General features: G+C 40.0%; 1 protein-coding gene across 1 annotated transcript in view; it reads left to right on the plus strand.

Annotated features, from left to right (window-relative positions):
• The window catches only part of ctnna2 (catenin (cadherin-associated protein), alpha 2), a 332764-nt gene extending 318172 nt beyond the window's left edge, over positions 1-14592 (plus strand). The window contains exons 15-18 of the mRNA XM_084931407.1: positions 300-481; positions 1442-1547; positions 10704-10838; positions 13400-14592. Of these exons, the coding sequence (XP_084787533.1) occupies positions 300-481; positions 1442-1547; positions 10704-10838; positions 13400-13687 (711 nt within the window). The 3' untranslated portion in view covers positions 13688-14592. The remainder of the gene's footprint in view (positions 1-299; positions 482-1441; positions 1548-10703; positions 10839-13399) is intronic.
• The last annotated feature ends 6395 nt before the right edge of the window (positions 14593-20987 follow it).

Raw genomic sequence — 20987 nt, forward strand, 5'->3', positions numbered from 1 at the left:
TGTCCAAGTTTTTGTTGAGTGGATAAAAAAAGTGTACCAGAAGGGAAAAAATGAACAAATGGTGCAACAGCTCTTTTATAAATGCCCTCTATGCTGTTTCTCTTAGCATAATCCCTCTTTCTTTCTCATTTCCTTCTCATTCTCTCCTCCCCAACTTTAACTCTCTCCTTTATTTTCTCCACTGTTTTTTCCCTCATGAGCCATCTTCCCAATTTATTCAGCTCAAATGTACCCTTTCATAATATCTTCCTCCTTCTCTAATGCTTTTTGCTTCCTTCATACTCCCGTGTTGCCTGCAGGCCATCATGGCACAGCTTCCCCAGGAGGAGAAGGCAAAGATTGCTGAGCAGGTGGAGAGCTTCAGACAGGAAAAGTGCAAGTTAGACGCAGAAGTTGCCAAGTGGGACGACAATGGCAACGACATCATTGTGCTCGCCAAGCAGATGTGCATGATCATGATGGAGATGACAGATTTCACCAGGTAAGAGTGACACACAGTGGACATTTTTATTTTAAATGTGAAAATTATGCAGATGGAGATTGTTTGAAAAGGAAACTATATTCTGTTTTGTTGAAGGCAAAAAAAAGCACTTTGTTATGATCAGACTGTAATGGTTGTCATGGTTCAGAGACGGGCTATATGTTGGCTCCTGCTTTTTTTAAAGCCAGCTGTCTCCTTAATCTGAGCGTTCAGACAGACACATTAACCCTGCCACAGTACTTAAGCCACCCGTAGTTCGTGATCCGTAGGTGTCCTCAGGACCACATTTTGCCACAATGACACTTACTTACGCGCACAAACACTCACAAGGTGAAAACAATACCGGTCACACCATTGCGGCTGGTGAAAATCAGAACCATGATTAGTCATGAGTGTTTGTGACTGCGGTGCTGTGACTGCACCGTTATTACTTGGCAGTGACCCCGTTGACTCACGCTGGCATGAACAAACTGAATGGAAGTTTCAACTTCCAGTGACTAAAAATGAGACATCAGTGAGAGGCAGGCACAGTTCTCTTATCCACATTAACTGTCCGCTTTGTTGCAAAAAAGAAAGAAAAAAACCCCCAACTTAGATCACAAACAATCTGGTTTCCTCTCCTGTATTTTTTCCCTTTTACCGTAACTTCTCTGAAAATTTTCATGTTTTGCTTTTAAAGCATAAATTGTTTCCTTCTTGGAGAGTGCTTCAAAGCATGTCTCCAAGATGGATCATTAGGGATACAGGTAGACTGTATTTGTTTCATGCATTATCTGGGAAAATCTTTGTTATTGTATTGTGTCATATTTTTAATGCCACAAACAGCAAATTAGCTTCCCTACATGCCTGTGCAGCACTGGGGTGAGCGCAGTCTTTAAAGGGAAGCTCTGCATGTCTCCTGCCTCTGCAGCTCCACCCACCATCCCTTTTTTCCCTTCTTCTCTCCTTGAATTTTCCCAGAGGCAAAGGCCCCCTGAAGAACTCCTCAGATGTGATCAACGCGGCTAAGAAAATTGCAGAGGCTGGTTCGAGGATGGACAAATTGGCCCGTGCTGTTGCAGATCAGGTAGCTTTGCAACTCAGTTTGTGTCTGCTTAGTTTAATTTTTGCCATTATACACGTACTTTGTATCAGACTAAATGTGTCTCTGACTGTGTCACGGTTTCTGGCGGAGGAGCAAATTGTGAATAAGCCGGCATGGCCGATGGAAATCTTTACTGTGGGCATTGATGAGCCTTGCCGAAGCAGCAGGGTGTGTTTCTGCATGACTTTGTCTCCCAAAGGGACCAACACTGAGAGAGCAAGACAGCAGAACCAAGTTGTGTCTCTAATATAATTAGCTCCCAACCGAGGTGTTGCATTCATTATCAGATGAGTACCTCTCTAAAACACGCTGACAGACCATTTTCAATATCTAATCAATCAGCGCTGCGCCGGGGGAAGATGGAAGTGAAAAGCAATACGTGTGTATGTTGTGTATGTGTGTGTACAGCAAATGAAGTGGGAGGTATTTCAAAATGCTAGCAGCACTCCAGGTAATGCATAATGTTCTTCTTCATTTCATCTGTCTCTAATAAGAAGTGAGAATAAACTTAGGCTCAAGACTCACTGATTCATTAAGGCAGCCTGTTGTCATTGTAATTGCTGCTGCTGTTAGCTAGCAAACCTTTGGAATAATTATTGTTGGTTTCACTAACACACACTGGGCTTCCATCCATTGCTGCTTAGCTGAAGAAATGAAGCTAAATTTTAGAGTGAAATCTTTTTCTGAAGCCTCCATAAAGCGTCATGCATCATCACACACAGCCACGTTATATTAGTGAAAAGCACAAGGTTTTTATAAGTATAATCTCTATACTTAAAGTTTATTTTATATGTTATATGCATAATAAGTGTGTACATCCATGAAAACTGACCAGATAACATTGCCACATACACTCACTAACCACTATATTATGTATTATTCAACTTTATTCACTTTGTTGTTCATTTTATTGTCCAGCTGCTTGTTAATGTCAATATCTGATCAGCTAGTCCCATGGTAGCAGCTCAGTATGTTTAGGCAAGGTCAAGACAAGCTTTGAAGTTGAAACGGAGCATCAGAGAGGGATTTGCAGAAGGTGATTTCAATGCCTTTAAATGTCGCATGGTTGTTGGTGTCAGGCGAGAGGGTCTGAGTATTTCAGAAACTGCTGATCTACTGGGATTTTCCCACACTCTCTAGGGTTTATAGAGAATGATCTATAAGATATTTACTGCTGCTCCCCCAGAAAATATCTAAGGAGCAGCAAGTCTCTGGGTGAAAATGCTTTGTTGATGCCAGAGGTTGGAGGAGAATAATCGGACTGCTCTGAGTTGATAGGAAGGCAAAAGTAACAAAATAACCAGTCACTACAACCAAGGTATTCAGAAGAGCATCTCTGAAATACACATTGAACCTTGAAAAGGATGTGCTACAGCAGCAGAAGGCCACACTGGCTGCCACTCCAGCTAAGAACAGTAAGTTGAGGCTACACACAGGCTCACCAAACTGGACAATGGAAGACTGGAAAAAAGTTGCCTCATCTGATGAGTCTTGATTTCTGCTGCAGCATTCAGATGATGAACGAGAGAGTCAGCAGCTCAGGCTGGTGATGCTGATGTAATGGTGTGGAGATATTTTCTTTGCAGACTTTTAGTACCAAAGGCCTTTAAATGAGAAAACCCTTTTGTTTTGGCCCATGACCTAACCTTCTGGAAAATTAAAATATGCTGAAAACCTATTTAGATGTCCGACATCTTAAAAAAGACAAAAAAAGGAGAAAAGAAATAACCTTTGTAACATTTTTCCTTGAATGTGGATTCAACCAAAGAGGATTTTGACCAACTCTTTTAAATGTTCTTTATCTTGTGCCTTCTTGTGACAATATGTGATTTCACAACAATATATCAACAAGCCTTCTGCTCTTACCACAGCACAGAATGCCCGCTAGTTTTTAAGGCTGCAGAGTATGTTAAGCTTTCAGCGGCCCAGAAGGAATCTTTAGTCAAAGCTGGCACTTTTCTGCTCGTGTCACACTATCCTGCTCTCCAGACCATATTGCACTACAGAACAAAGTTTCGGGCTCTTTTGCATGTTTCCATGTGTGAAAACATTTGCCTCTGTTTGGTGTCGCGTATGCTGTTGAGAGAAATATCTGGGACAGAGAGTACAAAAGAAGCACGGATTTGTATTTGTGTGCCTTTGTATTCACTTCTTGGCTCGTAGACTGCCAAGTGATGATCAGTGTTTAACAGGGTTTAGGTAGGAGTGAATCTGTCACATGGCAAATCACTTCCAGAGCCTGTGTCTGAATCAACAGTTGCCGTAATGAAAAGAGCAGGTGGCTTGCCATTTTTAATTCTCACTTAAATGTTTCCTAGACCAGTGTTTACTGAATATTCAGAACCTTCTGCTACACTTCCAGGGACATCAGCACTGTGTACTGAAAATAAAGTGGGACTTGAGGACCTTTTCATTTCCAGCATGTATTTATTCTGAAAGTACTCATGTTGGGCACTCGGTCCATTTGCTGCCATGCCATCTAGTAATCAGAGTGAGTTAATAAAAGTTAAAAGCTGAAAAGTTTGCTTTTATCAGGCATCTTAATGGAATTACACAACAAATCAAATGACCTTTATTGTTGTGGATAAAGACAAGTATTTTGCATTCGCACATTGTAGTCAGTAACTGGTGCTTGTCGAGAGCGCTGTGGCATGACAGTAAAAGTAAAGCCTTCTCCACTGCATTCAGACAGGTCCCATAAGTAGCAAACCTTGTCACCATGACTCCACGTCAGCCCTATTGATGAGCACATGTGAGGCAGAAGGCAATTCAATATGGAAGTGGGGGACTTTCATAGTCGTTTGAGCACAGCACATGACATAGAAAAAAACCCTAGAGGCACTTCACCCCATTTCACTCCAGCTCTTTTTTTCGACTCTATTTCTCCCTCTTCATTTTCTCATGGTGCTTGATTTGTTAACCCCTACATGCATACTAAATATCTAATTCATCATTTCATTCAGTTTAAGCATCCAACACCCCGATATTCCTCAAACTGTGTCTCTAATCCAAACGTGCATTTTTTTCTCTCTTGAAGCATCCTTTTGCTTGTGTTATGTGTTTTTAACAGTAATCTGAATGCACATGTTGGCAAACAAAAACTGTGTATTTTCCAATATAGCACAGTGGTATTGTTGTCCCACTGTTGCACAACAATAAAGCTTATGTGAACACAGCCAGACGTTGAGGCTTGATCGCGGTTTAACATAATTCAACTCAGTTCAATTCAATTTTATTTGTATAGCGCCAAATCACAGCAACAGTTGCCTCAAGGTGCTTTGTATTATGAGGCAAAGACTCTAAAATAACACAGAGAAAACCCCAACAATTAAATGGCCTCAAAGGAGCAAGCGCTTGGTGACAATGGGGAGGAAAAATTCCCTTTTAACAGCAAGAAACCTTCAGCAGAACCAGGAACAGGGAAGGGCGGCCATCTGCCGCAACAGGTTGGGGATGAGGGGATGGAGAACAGACACGCTGTGTAAGAGAGCCAGAGATTAATAATAACTAACGATTAAACACAGAGTGGTATATAAACACAGTGAGTGAATATGAAATATTCAAGCTCCCGGCAGCTTATTGCAGCGTAACTAAGAGAGGATTCAGGGTCACCTGATCTAACAATCATTATAAGCTTTATCAAAAAGGAAATTTTTAAATGTAATCTTAAAAGTAGAGAGTGTGTCTGTTTCCCCAAGGCATACCCATTTAAAGACAGGAAGTGAGCTTAGAAGACATAACTGAAAGTATTTTTAAGAAAACATGAACCTGATGCACCTGATGAAAATATGAAACATTTATTTATAACAACAACAAACACAGACGCAACAATAACGCCACAAAGATGTTAATTACGCATGAATAATAAATGCAGTTGATGAATGAAAAGCATTAAACATGAATGTGCCGCAAATTAATAAATACGAAAAAGCAGTAGCCGTCACTTCAAACAGCAGCTGATAAATGGAGTTTGGAAATGCAGCAAAAGGTAATTTGAGGTTCTGAAAAGCGAGTAAAGTTGAGGGAAAACCGTGGGTGTGTCATCATCTTGATGGAGACTGAGGACAGCATCAGAGATCCTTCCAGCTGTTGTTCCACACAGCTAGAAGATCAAAGTTATGGTGTCTTATATGTACAGTTCTGGAGGCAAATTCAAAGATGCATCTGACCGATCACAAATGTTTTTATCATTCGACAGAGGAGCGAGTGTTGACTGCCTTCTGTGGACATAAATGGGTCACAACATAGCAGCTTTTCAGGTGACTTTGAATGTCCCAGCAAAAGAAGTGAAACTGGGGTTTGAAGATCTCAGCGAGCACATCTTTGGACTCCTCACGCTGTTAGGATTCTTATGACACCAACCGCCACCAAGTTTATCTTTAGGAGTTTGTGTAGCGCAGAGCACAGCGTTATGAAAAACTGTGATATGTAGCAGTATGAATAACTTGGCTTGAGGCAGGCACACTTTGATTGCCGAGTCATTCTGTCAGCGCAGGTACTTGGTATCTGTGTTGACAGTTGTCGTAGGTGTCTTTACATTTCTGTGTAGTATGTCAAGGTGAGAAAATATGACTACACCTGAGATGGTAAGAACTTCAGGTTGGAGCTATTCTTAGAAAGGCATCATACAGAGTGACCCTGTAAGTGTGATACAGTGCCCATATTCAGTGTAATATTAGACAAAGTAGATGTCTTTGAATGATTGTGGCTCCACAGAAGCTATTTACCAGGAGGATCATAGTTTTCTTGCCCTTGGTAGTATTGTAAGATTTTCCTGCTAAGACGTCTTGAAAATATTTAATACTGCTTCCCTTATCTTTTTTTTTTTTTTTTTTTTTTTTTTTTGTGTCCCGTTTGGATCTTTAGCCATCAGAATTGTTGTCTTAAGGCCAAGAAAGATGCCAAGCGGATTTGTTTTACCAAGTGGATCATCATGGCCTTGCCATATTGGTCCATTTGATTGACCTTTATTATAATTATGAATTTATTTTATTTTCGGTTGCTACAAACGGGACAGACGTGACTGGGGGATAGGACAGGGAGAAAGAATGAAAGAAAGAGAGGGAGAGAAAGAAAACCAAAGGGGAGAAAAGACGGTGAGAAGGGGGGGAAGAAAGGAAAAAACAAACAAACAAACAAACAAAACACCTGGATCACCTGTATGGAGAAAAAAAACAGAAGAGAAAGCAAACAACAAAGAGCAACATAATAAAAACACATTACTTTTGCTACTTATCATTGCTTTGAAACTTTTCATTTGCGTTTCACTTTTGTAAATATGCAGTTTGAGTTGCGTTGTGTTGCACAATAATTTATTAAAGGTCATTACAAATGCTTCAAAACATACCCTAACCCTTTTAAAGCTACATACACAGACTTTCAGATGTTGCTTTAGTTGTCAGAGCAAAAGCTTCTGTCACAGTGAGTGCAAACCAGTACCAGCAAAGCTCCTGTCACTTCGACAGACAGCAGCAAAAACTAGACTCATGTCTATTTTTATATATATATATATATATATATATATATATGATATAAACAAAAATATACAGTTTGATAGGCACTGGCTGGAGCAGTCAGAAGTAGCTGTATTTAACAATGATTGCTACAGCTCAAGAGGTAGCACAGGTCATCTACTAACTGGAAGGTTGGTGGTTCGATCCTGGCTGCTCCAGTCTGCATGCTAAAGTGTCCTTGGGCAAGATAGTGAACCCCAAGTTGCTCTATGCATTCATCGGCCTGTGTGTGGCTGTGAATGTTAAAAAGAAAACACTTGAAGACAGAAAACAGTGCTTTGGTGAATGAGAGATTCACTTGGAGAGTGCTCAGGTAGAGTAGAAAAGCACTTTATCAAAACCAGTCCACCTACCATCCCTGTCGCCTAGTGAAAAGTTGTGTGGAAGATCTTCCGTGTGCTTTGTTTGATCATTTGTTAAAATCCTTTTTTTTTACCTAAAATATTATGTGACCACATTGCAAGTGTGTGAAGTGAAGAGGATGTATCTGACATTATAAGTTTTGGGGGGGTCTGTAGTTCTTATAGGTAAGACACAACCTGAGCAGAAGATTCAGTTAATAATAATTTTAATTCTGGGCAGAAATTGCACATTTTAGATGTAAATCAATAGTCACATGTTTTAAAAAATCATGAATGGTACTCAAGGTCACTTGAATTATTTATTTTGTCGATGGTGGGAAATTGTAATTTATCTTTTAAGACTTTTCCTGTGCAACATGCCAGATAATGGAATGAATCATAAGAAGAAGATGTGGTGCATTAGGAATGCACTAAAATATAATAAGTGATTTTAGTATGTATGAGAGCACAACAGTGCTTGGCCTTTGGTGGAGATGCAAAGACTGAATGAGCAAATAGAAAGATTACCAGCTATCTTGACGTAACTGACAAGTGACAGCTTACCATCAGAGAGACTGTAGCTGTCCAGTCAGCTAGAAGACATATTGTGTAACTGAGTGTAACATGCTCTATTTGAATCTGTCATCGTACCATCTTCAAGTCAGCCTTTTCAGATTTCATCCTTGTCTTCGTCTACTGTTATCCATTTAACGCACAACAAAACACTACAACAAAGGCAAAACCGCAACAGAGCTCAGGCTGAGAGCAAAACAGTTTTTAATTACTAATTACTACTTCTTACAAAGTGAATCATTTAGGAGAAAAAGTCCAAGCCTGCTTATAAATGCAGCATCAGCGTGAGGTGTGACTTGTGTTTTGACAGACTGCCACACTCTGATGGTGTTGCCCTCATCTTAGCAAGAGAGTTCACATCATCTTGCTAAATTATCCATTTGGAGCATGTTTTATTCATTTAGGGCCAAATTATGCAAAAACAAAAAAGAACTCTCTTTCTTGTTCCTCTGGACACTAATATAAAATGTTCATATAATAGTGAAAGAAGAGAGAAGGTCAGAGAGAGTTTGGCGAAGGCCGAAAAAGTCCAGTTGTCACTGCACGTTGTTTCCTGACTAGACAGTAATGAATCCTATTTCGCTATAAAGAGAGAGGGCTTCAATGAGCCAGGCAAAGTAATGGGCCATACAATTTATTTACATCAACAGGGAATCTGTGGAAGAACTGGGCTATTAGTCAACTGTACAATAGGGAACAATTGTGTCATGTCTGCATCAAAGTTGCCTCGGGCAATAGTGTGAAGTGCCAGCAGTGTGAAGTGCAGTTAGCAGTTATTCTAGCCAGGACTGGCGGTGCAGTGATAATGCCCAAAGAGACGCTTCACCCTCACTGGCTGCTTTATGAGCTAGCAGCTCGCCCTCAGTCTGCACTCAGCGAGAGGAAGATGGTGCTTTATTGTGCTGTTGAAAGTCCTGCTCTAGCCGTAACTATGCCTTGAATTGCTTTTTGCAATTATATTTGTAGCTTGGAAAGAAGAAAAAAACTCCAAACATTTCACCAAAGACAAAAGACAGACTTTTGCTATCCATTTGTGAGCATCAGTGAAGGGCACTTTGGGCCGGTCGATGCAATTTTTCTTGGCCCAGGAGGCCTTGTCTCAGGTAGAAGGAGATGAAACAGGAAGCCAGGAAAGTTGTAAGTCCTGGAGGGGGTATATTCATGTCACAGCTCGATGTTTAACTTGCCATCCCCATATACCCGAGCCCAGAAGACAAGGAAATGAGCTGTGCATTTCCCCACACATTGGTGCTGAATGTCCTAGTTAGGACCGTTTAATATTAATGGCTGGAAGAAAGGTGCTGCTACAAAATGATGCTCACAGTGTTTAAGCAGCTGATGCAGTGTTCTTAACCCACTGGGAGCTTAGTGGGCCATAGCTGACTCCTGGAAGACTTCCAGATGGAATAATAGGGGCAAACTGTGTGATAGTAGGATACCTGAGGAGGCTGTCCTCTTATTTCCTGTTGGTCCATTTGCTGCTCTGTATGATTGGTCTTTCTCCTGTTGAAGTAGCACAAAGGCCAGCAGGACCAGGTCAGAACTTCTGATTCAAAAAAATAATATAAAAGTGGGTCACAGGGGAAGAAAGGCTGCTGTGGAAGCAAGTCGTTCTGGGTTTTGAAATATTATGTCCATTCATTGTGGATTGATCTGCTTTCTTCTTCTGCAACATGCTGTGAAAAACTTGTTTCATGTGAAATGAATGTGTTTGACACCCTGCAGTGCAGCTCAACTCGCCTTTGAAACTCATGCCTGCAACAACTAACAATGGGAAAAAAAATATTGAGCAACAGCCTTCGTGCTTCGCGCAAAGATGTGTAATTAGCAACCAAAAACGCCGGAACCCCGCTGTTCCTATTTTTTGTTTGGTTTGTTTAGGATTGTTTTTCTTGGTGTTAAATTTTAAAACCGGCTCAACTTCAGACACCATGACTATTATAACAATCCAATTTAATGGAGAACTTGGATCTGAATTATTTTTGGGGGAAAACGTACCACCTTTAAATCCAGATGGTAGTTCTGCGATAGGCATAGACTTAGATTTTGGCAATAATGTCTGAAACAAGTCCTAAGACCATTTTCCATGGCTTTGACTGGATCAAAATGTAAAAACATTTTCAGCCATGTATACAAATTACACTTCATACAGTGGGAGAAATAGTTATTTGATCCCCTGCTGAATTTGTAAGTTTGCTCATTACAAAGAAATTAACAGATGATAGTTTGATTTTAATGGAGAAAGAATATCAACCAAAATTCCAGAAAAAAACAAAAAAACAAAAGTTATAAATTGATTTTCCTCTCATTGAATAAACCATAAAATTAGACATTGTTCATTTCTTTATAAGTGAGCAAACTTACAGATTCAGGAGGGGATAAAATTATTATTTCCCCCACTGTAGATGCAATAATCACATTTGCATGTCACTACACATCATTGTGATGATGCAGGAAGATGTATGTAATTCTCTGTGTGAGTCTGCTTATATCCTTTGCATTGGAAACTATTTCATCAAAACGGTGTACATTTCAGGGCACATCCCTTTATTTGTATTGCAGAATTTCTGAATTATGATGCACAGCTGTCAGCGTGAGGAGGCTAAAGATGAAAAATTAAAAACTGTTGGGTTTTGCTGCTGTTAATTTAAAGTCTAATTGCCATGATCATATATAGACTGCATGTGTCTTTGCACCTCTTTTCCATTCAGTGCCCTGATTCAGCATGCAAGCAGGATCTGCTGGCTTACCTTCAGAGAATTGCCCTGTACTGTCATCAGCTCAACATCTGCAGCAAGGTGAAAGCTGAGGTCCAGAATCTGGGTGGAGAGCTCATCGTGTCTGGGGTAAGTGCTTCACCATCACTGATGTTGTAGATACGCTTTAAGCGTAGATTCACTAGACTTGATCCATTTAAGACCTTTTTTATGCGCCGTGCTGCAGATGGGCAAATCTTTTTTTTCAAGGTCATAATGAAGCTGGGAAGATGAGATAAAGGGTCATGGAGATTATGGCTGATGCAATTATTTCAAAACGATTGCCATCTAATAATACCTGAAATATGCACCACGGGCTTTTTTTCAGTTGTAGTGTCCATGCCTCATGAACTCCTAATAGTCCTCCAACCAAAATCAGACAATTATTCCATGTTGCTTGGATTTAATATTCATGAGGTTCTTAAACTTCTTATCCATCATGTTTTTCAGTGTATAGAAATATAGAAGTTAATACAAAAACTACAACAATGCACAATTTTATGAACCTTTCTAAACAGTATCATTTGTATAACTTATAAAATAAAGCTGGTATACAAGTCTCTTCTATCATCATTAGTGCAGCATTTGTGGACTTTAAACACATTTTAAACTATTAAAGTTGAGCCCTGCAGTTCTCCTTACTGACCAGTTTTTGTGAATTTTGATTTTATCTGGGGAAAAAATAAAAGATCTGTTTCAATGGAGCCAACTTAAAACAAACTTGACTTTTATCTTTGCTTTGGATTTCCCCGCATCCTGCGTTGATACACTTCTTAATTTCTCAGGACTCTAATGTTTGTCTCACATGAGATATGCAAGCCCTGCTGAGATTTTAACCTTTTCATGGTGGCCAGCTGGAGTCCACACTCATTAAATCTAAACTGTTGACTCGTCTCAGTGTGATGTAGGAGGAGGCCCACTGGCCACGACCCTTAAATGTCAGCCAAACAAAACAGACGGAGACAGAGGTGCACCTGACCCCTGCCTCTGCTAATTAAGAACTGCTAAAATAAGATGTCATATAGTGAGAGCCGTGTTTTTATCCTCTCTAATTGCTGGTTGCGGCACAGACCTTCTAGGTGTTGTATCTACACTGCTGTGCAAAAGTCTTGAGTCACCCTTCATTTCTTCATATTTTGATTCCAAGGAGCCAGATGTTATTGTGATTTTTGGTTTTAAACAATAGTTGTCCAGGCTTTGAAAGTTTTTCTGTGATAATTCGCTGTTTTTTACTAACTTCTAGTCCAGTCCTTGTACCTTATCATTTTTAAAGAAGCATTTTTGTTGAACCACTTAACACTGAAGTATAAGTACAAGTATAAAAAAGGCACTTAATTCAAGGGATGAAGCAGTGTTGTGTCTGAACATAACAGACAACTTACAATTTAAAATTCATTCTTTGCTATCTTTAGTCACTTTCTTGCAAAAACACATCATTTGTTCCCTTCTCTTTAGGTGAATCCATGAAAAATGCCAAAAATAACAGAGTCTGACAGGCACACGATACAAGTATTGCAACAACAACGTAATTCTCAGAGAGCTGTTAGCCAAAAACTTGGCAAATTTCATTATGGTGTGCAGTGTGGCCTTAAAAAATCTGAGGAAACTGGATAAGTGGACAGTTTCTAAAAGACCCTAAAATCTAGAGCAGATGAACAGTATCTAAAAGTCATAAGAAATAGGAAGGAAGAAATGGAAACAGGAGAAAAGTCTGAGACACGCCAAATTATGTAAGAACTAGACTGAAATTTTGTGGTAGCAGGTTATTGTAGTGATGAATCCATTCACCATCATTTGAATCATTTGAAATTTTTGGTTCAAATTGGAGCCGCACTTCAGCCAGCAGTGTTCAGGATGGAAATTGATTGACTTATGAACACAAAAAGGTACCATCACATTTTGATCCACCGTGCAAAACCATCTGGAAAGCTTCTGATTAGCAACAGAATTTTTTCGTCTGGGATCATTTTTCAGAATGATCCCAAACACACTGCTAATGCATTAAAATCATACCTGGGTAGAAAAACACACAATGCAACATTATCATAGAAATAGAGAGAGAGACCTCATTAATTCCACACTGGGGAAATTCAATTCAGTTACAGCAGCACAAAGTTCAGCAAGAAAAAAGTGAATTACAGATATATTATAAAAATAAAATAGAAAAATAAATAGATTAGAAAAAAATTGGGTACCAAAAAAAAAAATATGCCCAGACCCTGGATGAAGTGAAGAAGTGTGCGATCATCGTGACAGAGAACAGAACAAAAGGTAGCCACAGCAAGAAGAGCTTTGAATGTCCTTCAAGAAACCTGGAGAACTATTCCTGAAGAAGACATAAAGAAATTACCCAAAAGTCTGCCCAGGAGAGTTCAGGCAGTGTTTAAAGACAAGTGATCATACCAGTGTTACTTTTTCTAGCTTAACAGAACTGTACAAACTCTGCTGTAGATACTGTGTTTCACTGCACCCATTTTTCCTAGCAAATTAAAAAGAAATGAGGGTGGCTCTACACTTTTGCACAATACTGCAACTGATATGTTTCAATGTTGTTTAAGGCAAGAAAATTAGTGTCCTTTTCATTCTAAGACAAACCGACTTTTGATGTAATATTTTTCTGTTTCCCCTCCAACTCATCGTACCCTCTTCAGCTGGACAGCGCCACCTCCCTGATCCAAGCGGCCAAGAACCTAATGAATGCAGTGGTGCTGACTGTAAAGGCGTCTTATGTAGCTTCCACCAAGTACCAGAAGGTGTACGGAACAGCGGCTGTTAACTCGCCCGTTGTGTCTTGGCGCATGAAGGCCCCCGAGAAGAAGCCTCTGGTAAAAAGGGAGAAGCCCGAGGAATGCCAGACTCGTGTACGACGAGGCTCCCAGAAGAAACACATCTCCCCCGTCCAGGCCCTCAGCGAATTCAAGGCCATGGACTCCTTCTAAGAAGAAAGAGAAAAACGAAAAAAGAAGTCATGCTTAAGAAAAACAACTCAACATGACGGCGAGAAGTTGATGAAAAAGTTCCCTTTTTACATTGTGTTAACCCAGCTCTGTTTGCCCTGTGTGTGCTTGGTGACACCTCAGGAGGACTACAGTATATATTAAAACTGCCACACTGTGGCTCCTGTTAACACTGTGGTCCTCATGGCTCACAGACAGCCAGCACACAACCCAACAGTATTTATCGATCTTATTGTAGCTTAATATGTGAGAGCCAAAATGTGACAAAGACAGAACGACATTTTGAAAATATGAAAGTTAAAAAACAAAAAAAAAAGGGGAAAGAAACATATCAGAGGAGGAAGTGAGGCATTTAAAAAAAAAATTTAATTGTGGCAGTTGATATTCTAGCTGTATCATTAATGTGCTACTGACTGGCTGCTTGTATACACACTTAAACAGTCTCAATGGAAATCTTACATGGTTCAGTAAAGGAGTTGCTCTAAGTGGAGGATATCAGTGGTGGTATGATCCTTGATGACTTTGTTTTTTTTTTCAATTTGAATGTTAACCTGTAGTGCTAGGAATAACCTATGTTTAAAATACCTGGAAGTGTCAGCATCCGAGTAGTTCCCCCATTCCCGATGATTATAATAATAATAATATTAATAATAATCCATATGGTGTTGTTTTTTTTTTTACCAAAGCACACTTATGGTCTATTGTATTGCCTTTTTAAACCCCTTTTCTTGAATGGTAACGTCACTAACTATGATGACCTTGTTTGGAAGTCGTGTAGCGTATAATATAGACAGAGAGGTTTGACTAGTTGTGGTTTGCTCAGAGAATAGAATCCCTGCATACGATACCTTTATATCCACCCTTCTCTAATAAATCCCCCAACTTGACACCTCAAGTTTCCTGTGTCTTTATTACTTTCATATAAGCAGCAGCTACAATATCAATCAGAGTGTTACAGCCCGTCATTAGTCAGAAGGATCTGACAACCGCTCGAGATTCACGTGCAAGATGAAGGAGGAGAAAATATCCATTAGTGCTGCAAGCTTACAAGAATAGGTGTATTGATTCGGGGTCACAGGTCAACTCTGCGCTGTGACTGGAGATAATTGGTCTTGGCTCAGCACGGTTAGTGCTGTCGTTGTGATATTTCCACACATTCTCCACACAAGCAGTCCTAACGTATGTGATCGCTTTAGCCTTGAAGATCTCAGCACATCTGAAATAGATCCCCATGATTTTTACTGACATTCATGTTCAGCAGGTGTCATGTATCCTTTGTAACAGCGCAGCGTCTGCCACTAAAGTTGTATATTTGTCCTCAGACATCATCATCATATCCTACTTCCTTGGAGAGTGTGGAGGAAGTGCCCTGACCTTTCTGCTAATGCCTCCACGAGACAGACGCTTAACCGAAATGTCTCGACCACGATTGTATGGATTGATATTGAGCGTAGCGCCGATATTCGAGTCCCGCCTTCAGGCTTTGATGGTTCCTAAACGTTTCCCAGAGCACCATTATCGACCCAGAAACGAACACTTAAATAAATGAACAAATTCCGCCCTCACTCGTGGTGAAGCCAAAACATGGCAAACATAAACACCAGCAAACATAAACACCAGCTCACCATCACCACGTAAGCGAGCGATGTTCCCACTTCACTCAAAGCTTAGTGGTATTGTATTCTCTTAAAATACACTTTGTCTATTAAATTGACATTCATGTGATGGGTGTGATGTGCTGCCAAAGCTGTATCAATTCCTCATTGTCTCAAAGTTAACTGCTGACTCCATGTCAGGTGTATAAGTCGGTATTGATTACTGAAGTCCTTATCAATCTCTCTTAAATCTGCTGAGCTGTCAGAGAAGGAAGGAAAGGATTGGTTATGAAAGAGGCGCAGCTGTTGGGGAGGCAAGACGAGAAGCCCCACAGTTCTCTGAATGAGGAAGTCGAGCTCTCTTAAAGAAAGAGATCAAAGATCAGCGTGAATACTACCACTATAAACTTTATACAGCTGCAAGACCTGATTACAATCTCCTGTTTTGTTTAATTCCAAGAAATTAGCTCAGTTTTAGAGACAGCACAATACATTCATTATTTATATATATATTTAAAAAAAAAGTCCCCAGAGGCATTTGCACACTGTGGCATTACAACACCGGAGAGCAAATCAACCAACTGCTTAACACGACCTCGATCTCTTACGAATCAAATCAAAAGCATCGACGTGCATAATTGTCCCAATAATGGCTCATGCGACATTAGTTTGAATAATTCTGCAGTTTGGTCCCTGATAATGAATAAGGTTCTTTATGTATCCACATTGTGCTGCTAATGACCATTAAACACAACATGCATCAGGCATCCGTGCATCACCAGGCCACCCTCTGTTTAGGAAACAGGGCCACAGGGGAGAAGTAGTAACACAATCCAGTTAATGGAGGGATTAATTCCTGGCTGTTGTGCTGTCTTAACTAAAATTATCCCTGTGTGTATCCATCCCTCCTATCCAAATAAAGCGGGCCGCGATGGCTGACAGCTTGTTCTCTGCGAAAATTAAAAATAATTAAAAAGAAATAACGACGGTGGCGGAAATGCCAGTGCAGTGTAGGGTTTTAGCACTTTGATTTGAGATGGGATTCGCTGTATTAAAAGGATTAAAACAGAGTTCTAATCTAGTTAAGCAAACCTCCCTCAAACCAACTATAAAAATAGACGGAGAGGAAAATGACTGTCAAAGTCCCAGAGGGAGAATGGTGATGAACAGCACACAAGCAGCTGCCGCAATATGCTTTTTTGGCTTCTGGTCTATGGTGTCACAATCCTTCTGACACCAAGCACTTTGCCATCTGCACACATGCGGACATAAGCGCTGTAAAGGGACCTCTTTATGGCCGTTGTTGTAACGTCGAGATTAAATCTGGGAAACCATCTTAGTATGACCTGATGACACTGTTGAGTCTCTCTCTCTCTTTTTTTCGTCCGTTCACTAAGACAAGAAAGGTTATCAGCGAAATGCATTTTCTGAAACGTCCTTAGCTCCACATTAGGTAGGCAGGAGGTGGTTGTTTTCTTCTTCTGGACAAAAACATCACTAATGCAGCGCACAATATTTACCACCTGATGAATAATTCCAGTCTGAACCCACCGACACATTACTGCTGCAAATTAATTGCGGACGGTTTTTGGGGAGATATGAAATGAAACCTCAGGCTTTGTCTTCTTTATTTATTTATACCTTTAGCTCTTTGGATGGAAGTACATCCAAAGAGCTAAAGGTATAAATAAATAAAGAAAGGGTTAGACCTATTTCTAATTCTAATTTTCTCAAGAAAGCCACGAGGTATAGAGAGTCTAGACAATTCATAATTTCTTCAGAATGCTGGCCTATGCTTTTAAAAGAGTCTGAGTAATACAAACACTTCAAGTCCTCTGCCACTGGTTCATACCTCTTTCAGGTTTAGCTCAGCTTCTCGAACACGCCTGGAGGTCAAGCAGGTGTGGCTTCCCAGAAGTTGCATACTTTTGCATATTGATATTTCAGTTTTAATCACATTTGAAATTTACCCAAAACACAATAAAACTGATACCACAGGACTGTATTGCTATTTAGTCCCAAAATACCGCTGTGATGATGTGGAAATATTCACCAACTGCACTCTCCACCATTTTTAAAAAATCATAAATATTAAAGAAAATCATTATCTCCATAAATATTCAATATTCTTCCTTTAAAGTTCCCTTAAATAGCTCCTTGTTTAAGGCGATTGCCAGCTGAGGAAGTGCAGGTTTCAGTACTGACTCGTCTACAAAGGAATGCACATTTTGAAAATTCTTGTAGATTTTTATGCCCTGGTTGAGACAAGACTACTAAAAAAATGGGTTAAGATTTATTTATTTATTTAAAACAATTTTTTCTTTAACTGTTGCATTGAGACAGGATGCAAGCTGCAGTCTCCTGCATCAAACTGCATATGCTACACCCCCCTACTGCTTCCTGTGCTACATAAAGGGCACACTATTTCCAGCATTTGCTTTGAGTATTTGCGCTGGACATAAATCATGCAAAGAACAAACATCCAAATGTGAGTGTAATACACAGGCTTTCTGGACTGGATATATAGTTAAAGGATTATTCCTTCGGAAATAAATCTTAAGGTCATTCATCTTACCAACAGTGTGGAGCACTGTTGTGTGACCCACCTTATAAGGACTGCCACACATTCTCATTTTCCTGCTGTACGTCTCAACTGGCTCAGTAATGCAGGAGATTTCAGTCTTGGAAGTTACTGTGGCTCTGAGCTTTTATGTGTAAGAAAGGGATGAAAACATTTCCCCGGTTGTGCAACACAACTAAGAAGTAGTTTTAACGAGTTGAATCGAAAAAAGAAAAACTTTTTTTTGCTTTATGTGTTGCTTTGCGTTGTCTTTTCTGGAGGCGCCGGCATTCATGATGTCAGAAGGTATGTTGAACAGATGCCGTCAAACCACCTCTGGCTGTCTGGTACATTTTCTGTGCACTCTAAATGCTGTCAGAGGCCACTGCTCTGCTCCGACAGAATCTCCTCAATTACCTTCTCACCTGGATGGCAGTGATGGACAGCTGGGGGGAGGGGGCAGGACCTGGAGCGTTGTCTCCAGGTGTGTCTTCCTCTCTCACACACGCACTCACACACATGTGGATTTGCTGCTTGGAGAGACAGCACTCAATTTTTATCCAATAATCAAACACATTTAGTATTTATAAAATGCATTTAGTAATTCTGTTTTTTCATCCACATTTTAATCACTTGAAAGCCCGCTTCCTCTAGTTTTCACCGATTTGTTATGTTCTTCATTTAGGCTGTTTGTCATTGATGGCTCACAGCCAATGAGCTCATTTTTAGCCTAATTGCATCTCTCTGTTATTTCAAATAGCAAACGGCCATAAGCTAATACTAAAGGTAGGACCAGTGGACCATCTTTTCATCTTTGTGCTTTATCCACGTACTGTGATACATACAATCATAGTTATGCCAAATATGAAAGTCAGTTTTGGCAATTCAGAGGAGTTTGATTATGGATTTACAGATTTCTCTATCTGATTTCTTTAATTAAAACAAAAAGCCCTTTAGTTGCTGCTCTGTAGTTTGAAAAGCCATCAGATCAGCATCAGTTACTGTTGTTTTACGTGCTTGTAATGGAACTGGATGTAGAAAGTTTTCACTTTAGAAGATTTTCTACACTACATGGCGTCACCAAAACAACCTTTGGCTATATCCTGCATTTTGAAGCAGCAGAGTTTCTCACAAAATCTCTCATTATAAGAACAGCTTGACATCTTGGGAAAACAACCTTTTTTTGCTTTTTTGCCAAAAAGTTCTAAGCGATCAATACCACTGTGGCCACTCTGTCCATTAGATATAAAGTTACAGCAGCAAAGAAAAAAAGAATAACATGACATGAAATAGTGAGATGTAAATATGCTGAGAGCTGGATTTAATTTTTAGTCATTTAATCACTTTTTAAGTAGTGTTTTTGCATTCATGTTTTTTTTATGATTTTCATGCAGTTCATCGCTGATACTGTACATTTTATGTCTACTTCTATAGTACTATAGTCACTCATCTGCCTTCACAGGAATATAAACGTGAGTGTCATTTGTAATCCATAGGGTTTAATATGATATCAGCCCACCCTTTGCAGGTATAACAGGTTTAACTCCAAAGGATGTAGGAGTGTGTTTATGTGCACCGTGGAAGCCTTCTTCAGAGGTGCAAGGTCAGACACTGTTGGAGAGAACCTGGCTCATAGTCTTCGCTCTAATTCATGCCAAAGGTGGTCTCTCAGGTTGAGGTCAAGACTCTGTGCAGGCCAGTCAAGTTCTTCCACATCAAACTCACTCATCCATGTCTTTATGGACCTTGCTGGTCCTCACTGGACCACCTCACTGGTGTGCAGTCATATTAGAACAGGAAAAGTTCATCCCCAAACTGTTCCCACAAAGTTGGATGCATGAAATTATCCAAAATTTCTTGGTATAGTGAAGCATTAAGAGTTCCTTTGTGATTTTACGCTGTCTATGATTTCATGGCCTTTCGTTCCCAATCGCTTCCACTAACAGCTGACTGGAATATTTAGGAGTGAGATGTCATGCCTGGACCTGTTGCACTGGTGGCACTATGATGTTTGTAGAAGCAGTCTGCATGCCTAGGTGTTTAATTTTATACACCTGTGGCCATGAAAGTAACTGCAACACCTGAATTCAATCATTTGGATGGGTGAATGAACACGTTTGGCAGTATAGTGTATATCCTTTATACATTCTCACTTCTGTATACTCTCTTTGTGCAGATCACAACATTATTTTCTGCATGGAACAAACCTAACTGAGAACACCGCATACATTTCCCTCTTCACGCGCGCTAACACGTGAGGCGCTTTACAGCTGAGCTGCCCCATGGCCCATCACACAATAATCAGGACAAACTTTGCCTTCTCCCTCATAACAACTTTTAATCTATCTGGAACATTGTTGAAAATAATGTTAACAGCTTAGAGAGGGGATTATTAGAGCCCACTGGAGGTCTGCACTCCACTGTTTTCTTCTTTTACAGTGCATTTCACCAGATGGTACCTTAATGAGCCGGAGCTGTCAATGTTTAAATTACAGAGAGGGAGGGATAGAGTGGCAAGCAGTAAAACGACCTTTGTGAATTTGAACAAGGTCATAGTAAAGTGGTCAGCAGACGCTCAAAATAGCTGTAGAAACCGTGCGATTAATGTCTTTGGAAATTAAATGAGGAAAGAGAGTGACCTCTTCTTGACCAATCAAATGGAAAGCTACAACACACGAATGATATGGATCGCCTTTTTTCCCCTCTTTCTATCACTAACTATTATCATCCCTTCAACTATTAAATATATACTATTAGCTTTAAAAGAGAGCAGACATAAGAGCAGCTCTTCGGCTGGAGTCCATATTTACCCATCAGAGGGGATGTGCTTTCTCATAGAGGCTGAAAAGTGTTTGACTGATAAAACTTTAAACACTTCTCTGCTTGGTCAGCAGCTTTTTATGGGTTATTCGGCTCAAACAGTAAAACACAGATAACTACTGATATAAATCAAACTATGGTATAAAACCATTTGTTTTAATGTTTCATCAAATTATGGTCTTTTATGCCCAGGCTAGGATTCATATGCTGAAAGCTATTAGTGCCACATGGGGCTGGAGTGGATGGATGCCCCTCGAAAAATAATTCAACACTACAGTGAAAAATAGGCACATAAGCACACTGTAAC

The sequence above is a fragment of the Perissodus microlepis genome, chromosome 6 (genome assembly GCF_051167445.1).
Source record: "Perissodus microlepis isolate ML-2025 ecotype Zambia chromosome 6, ASM5116744v1, whole genome shotgun sequence".
NCBI lineage: Eukaryota > Metazoa > Chordata > Actinopteri > Cichliformes > Cichlidae > Perissodus > Perissodus microlepis.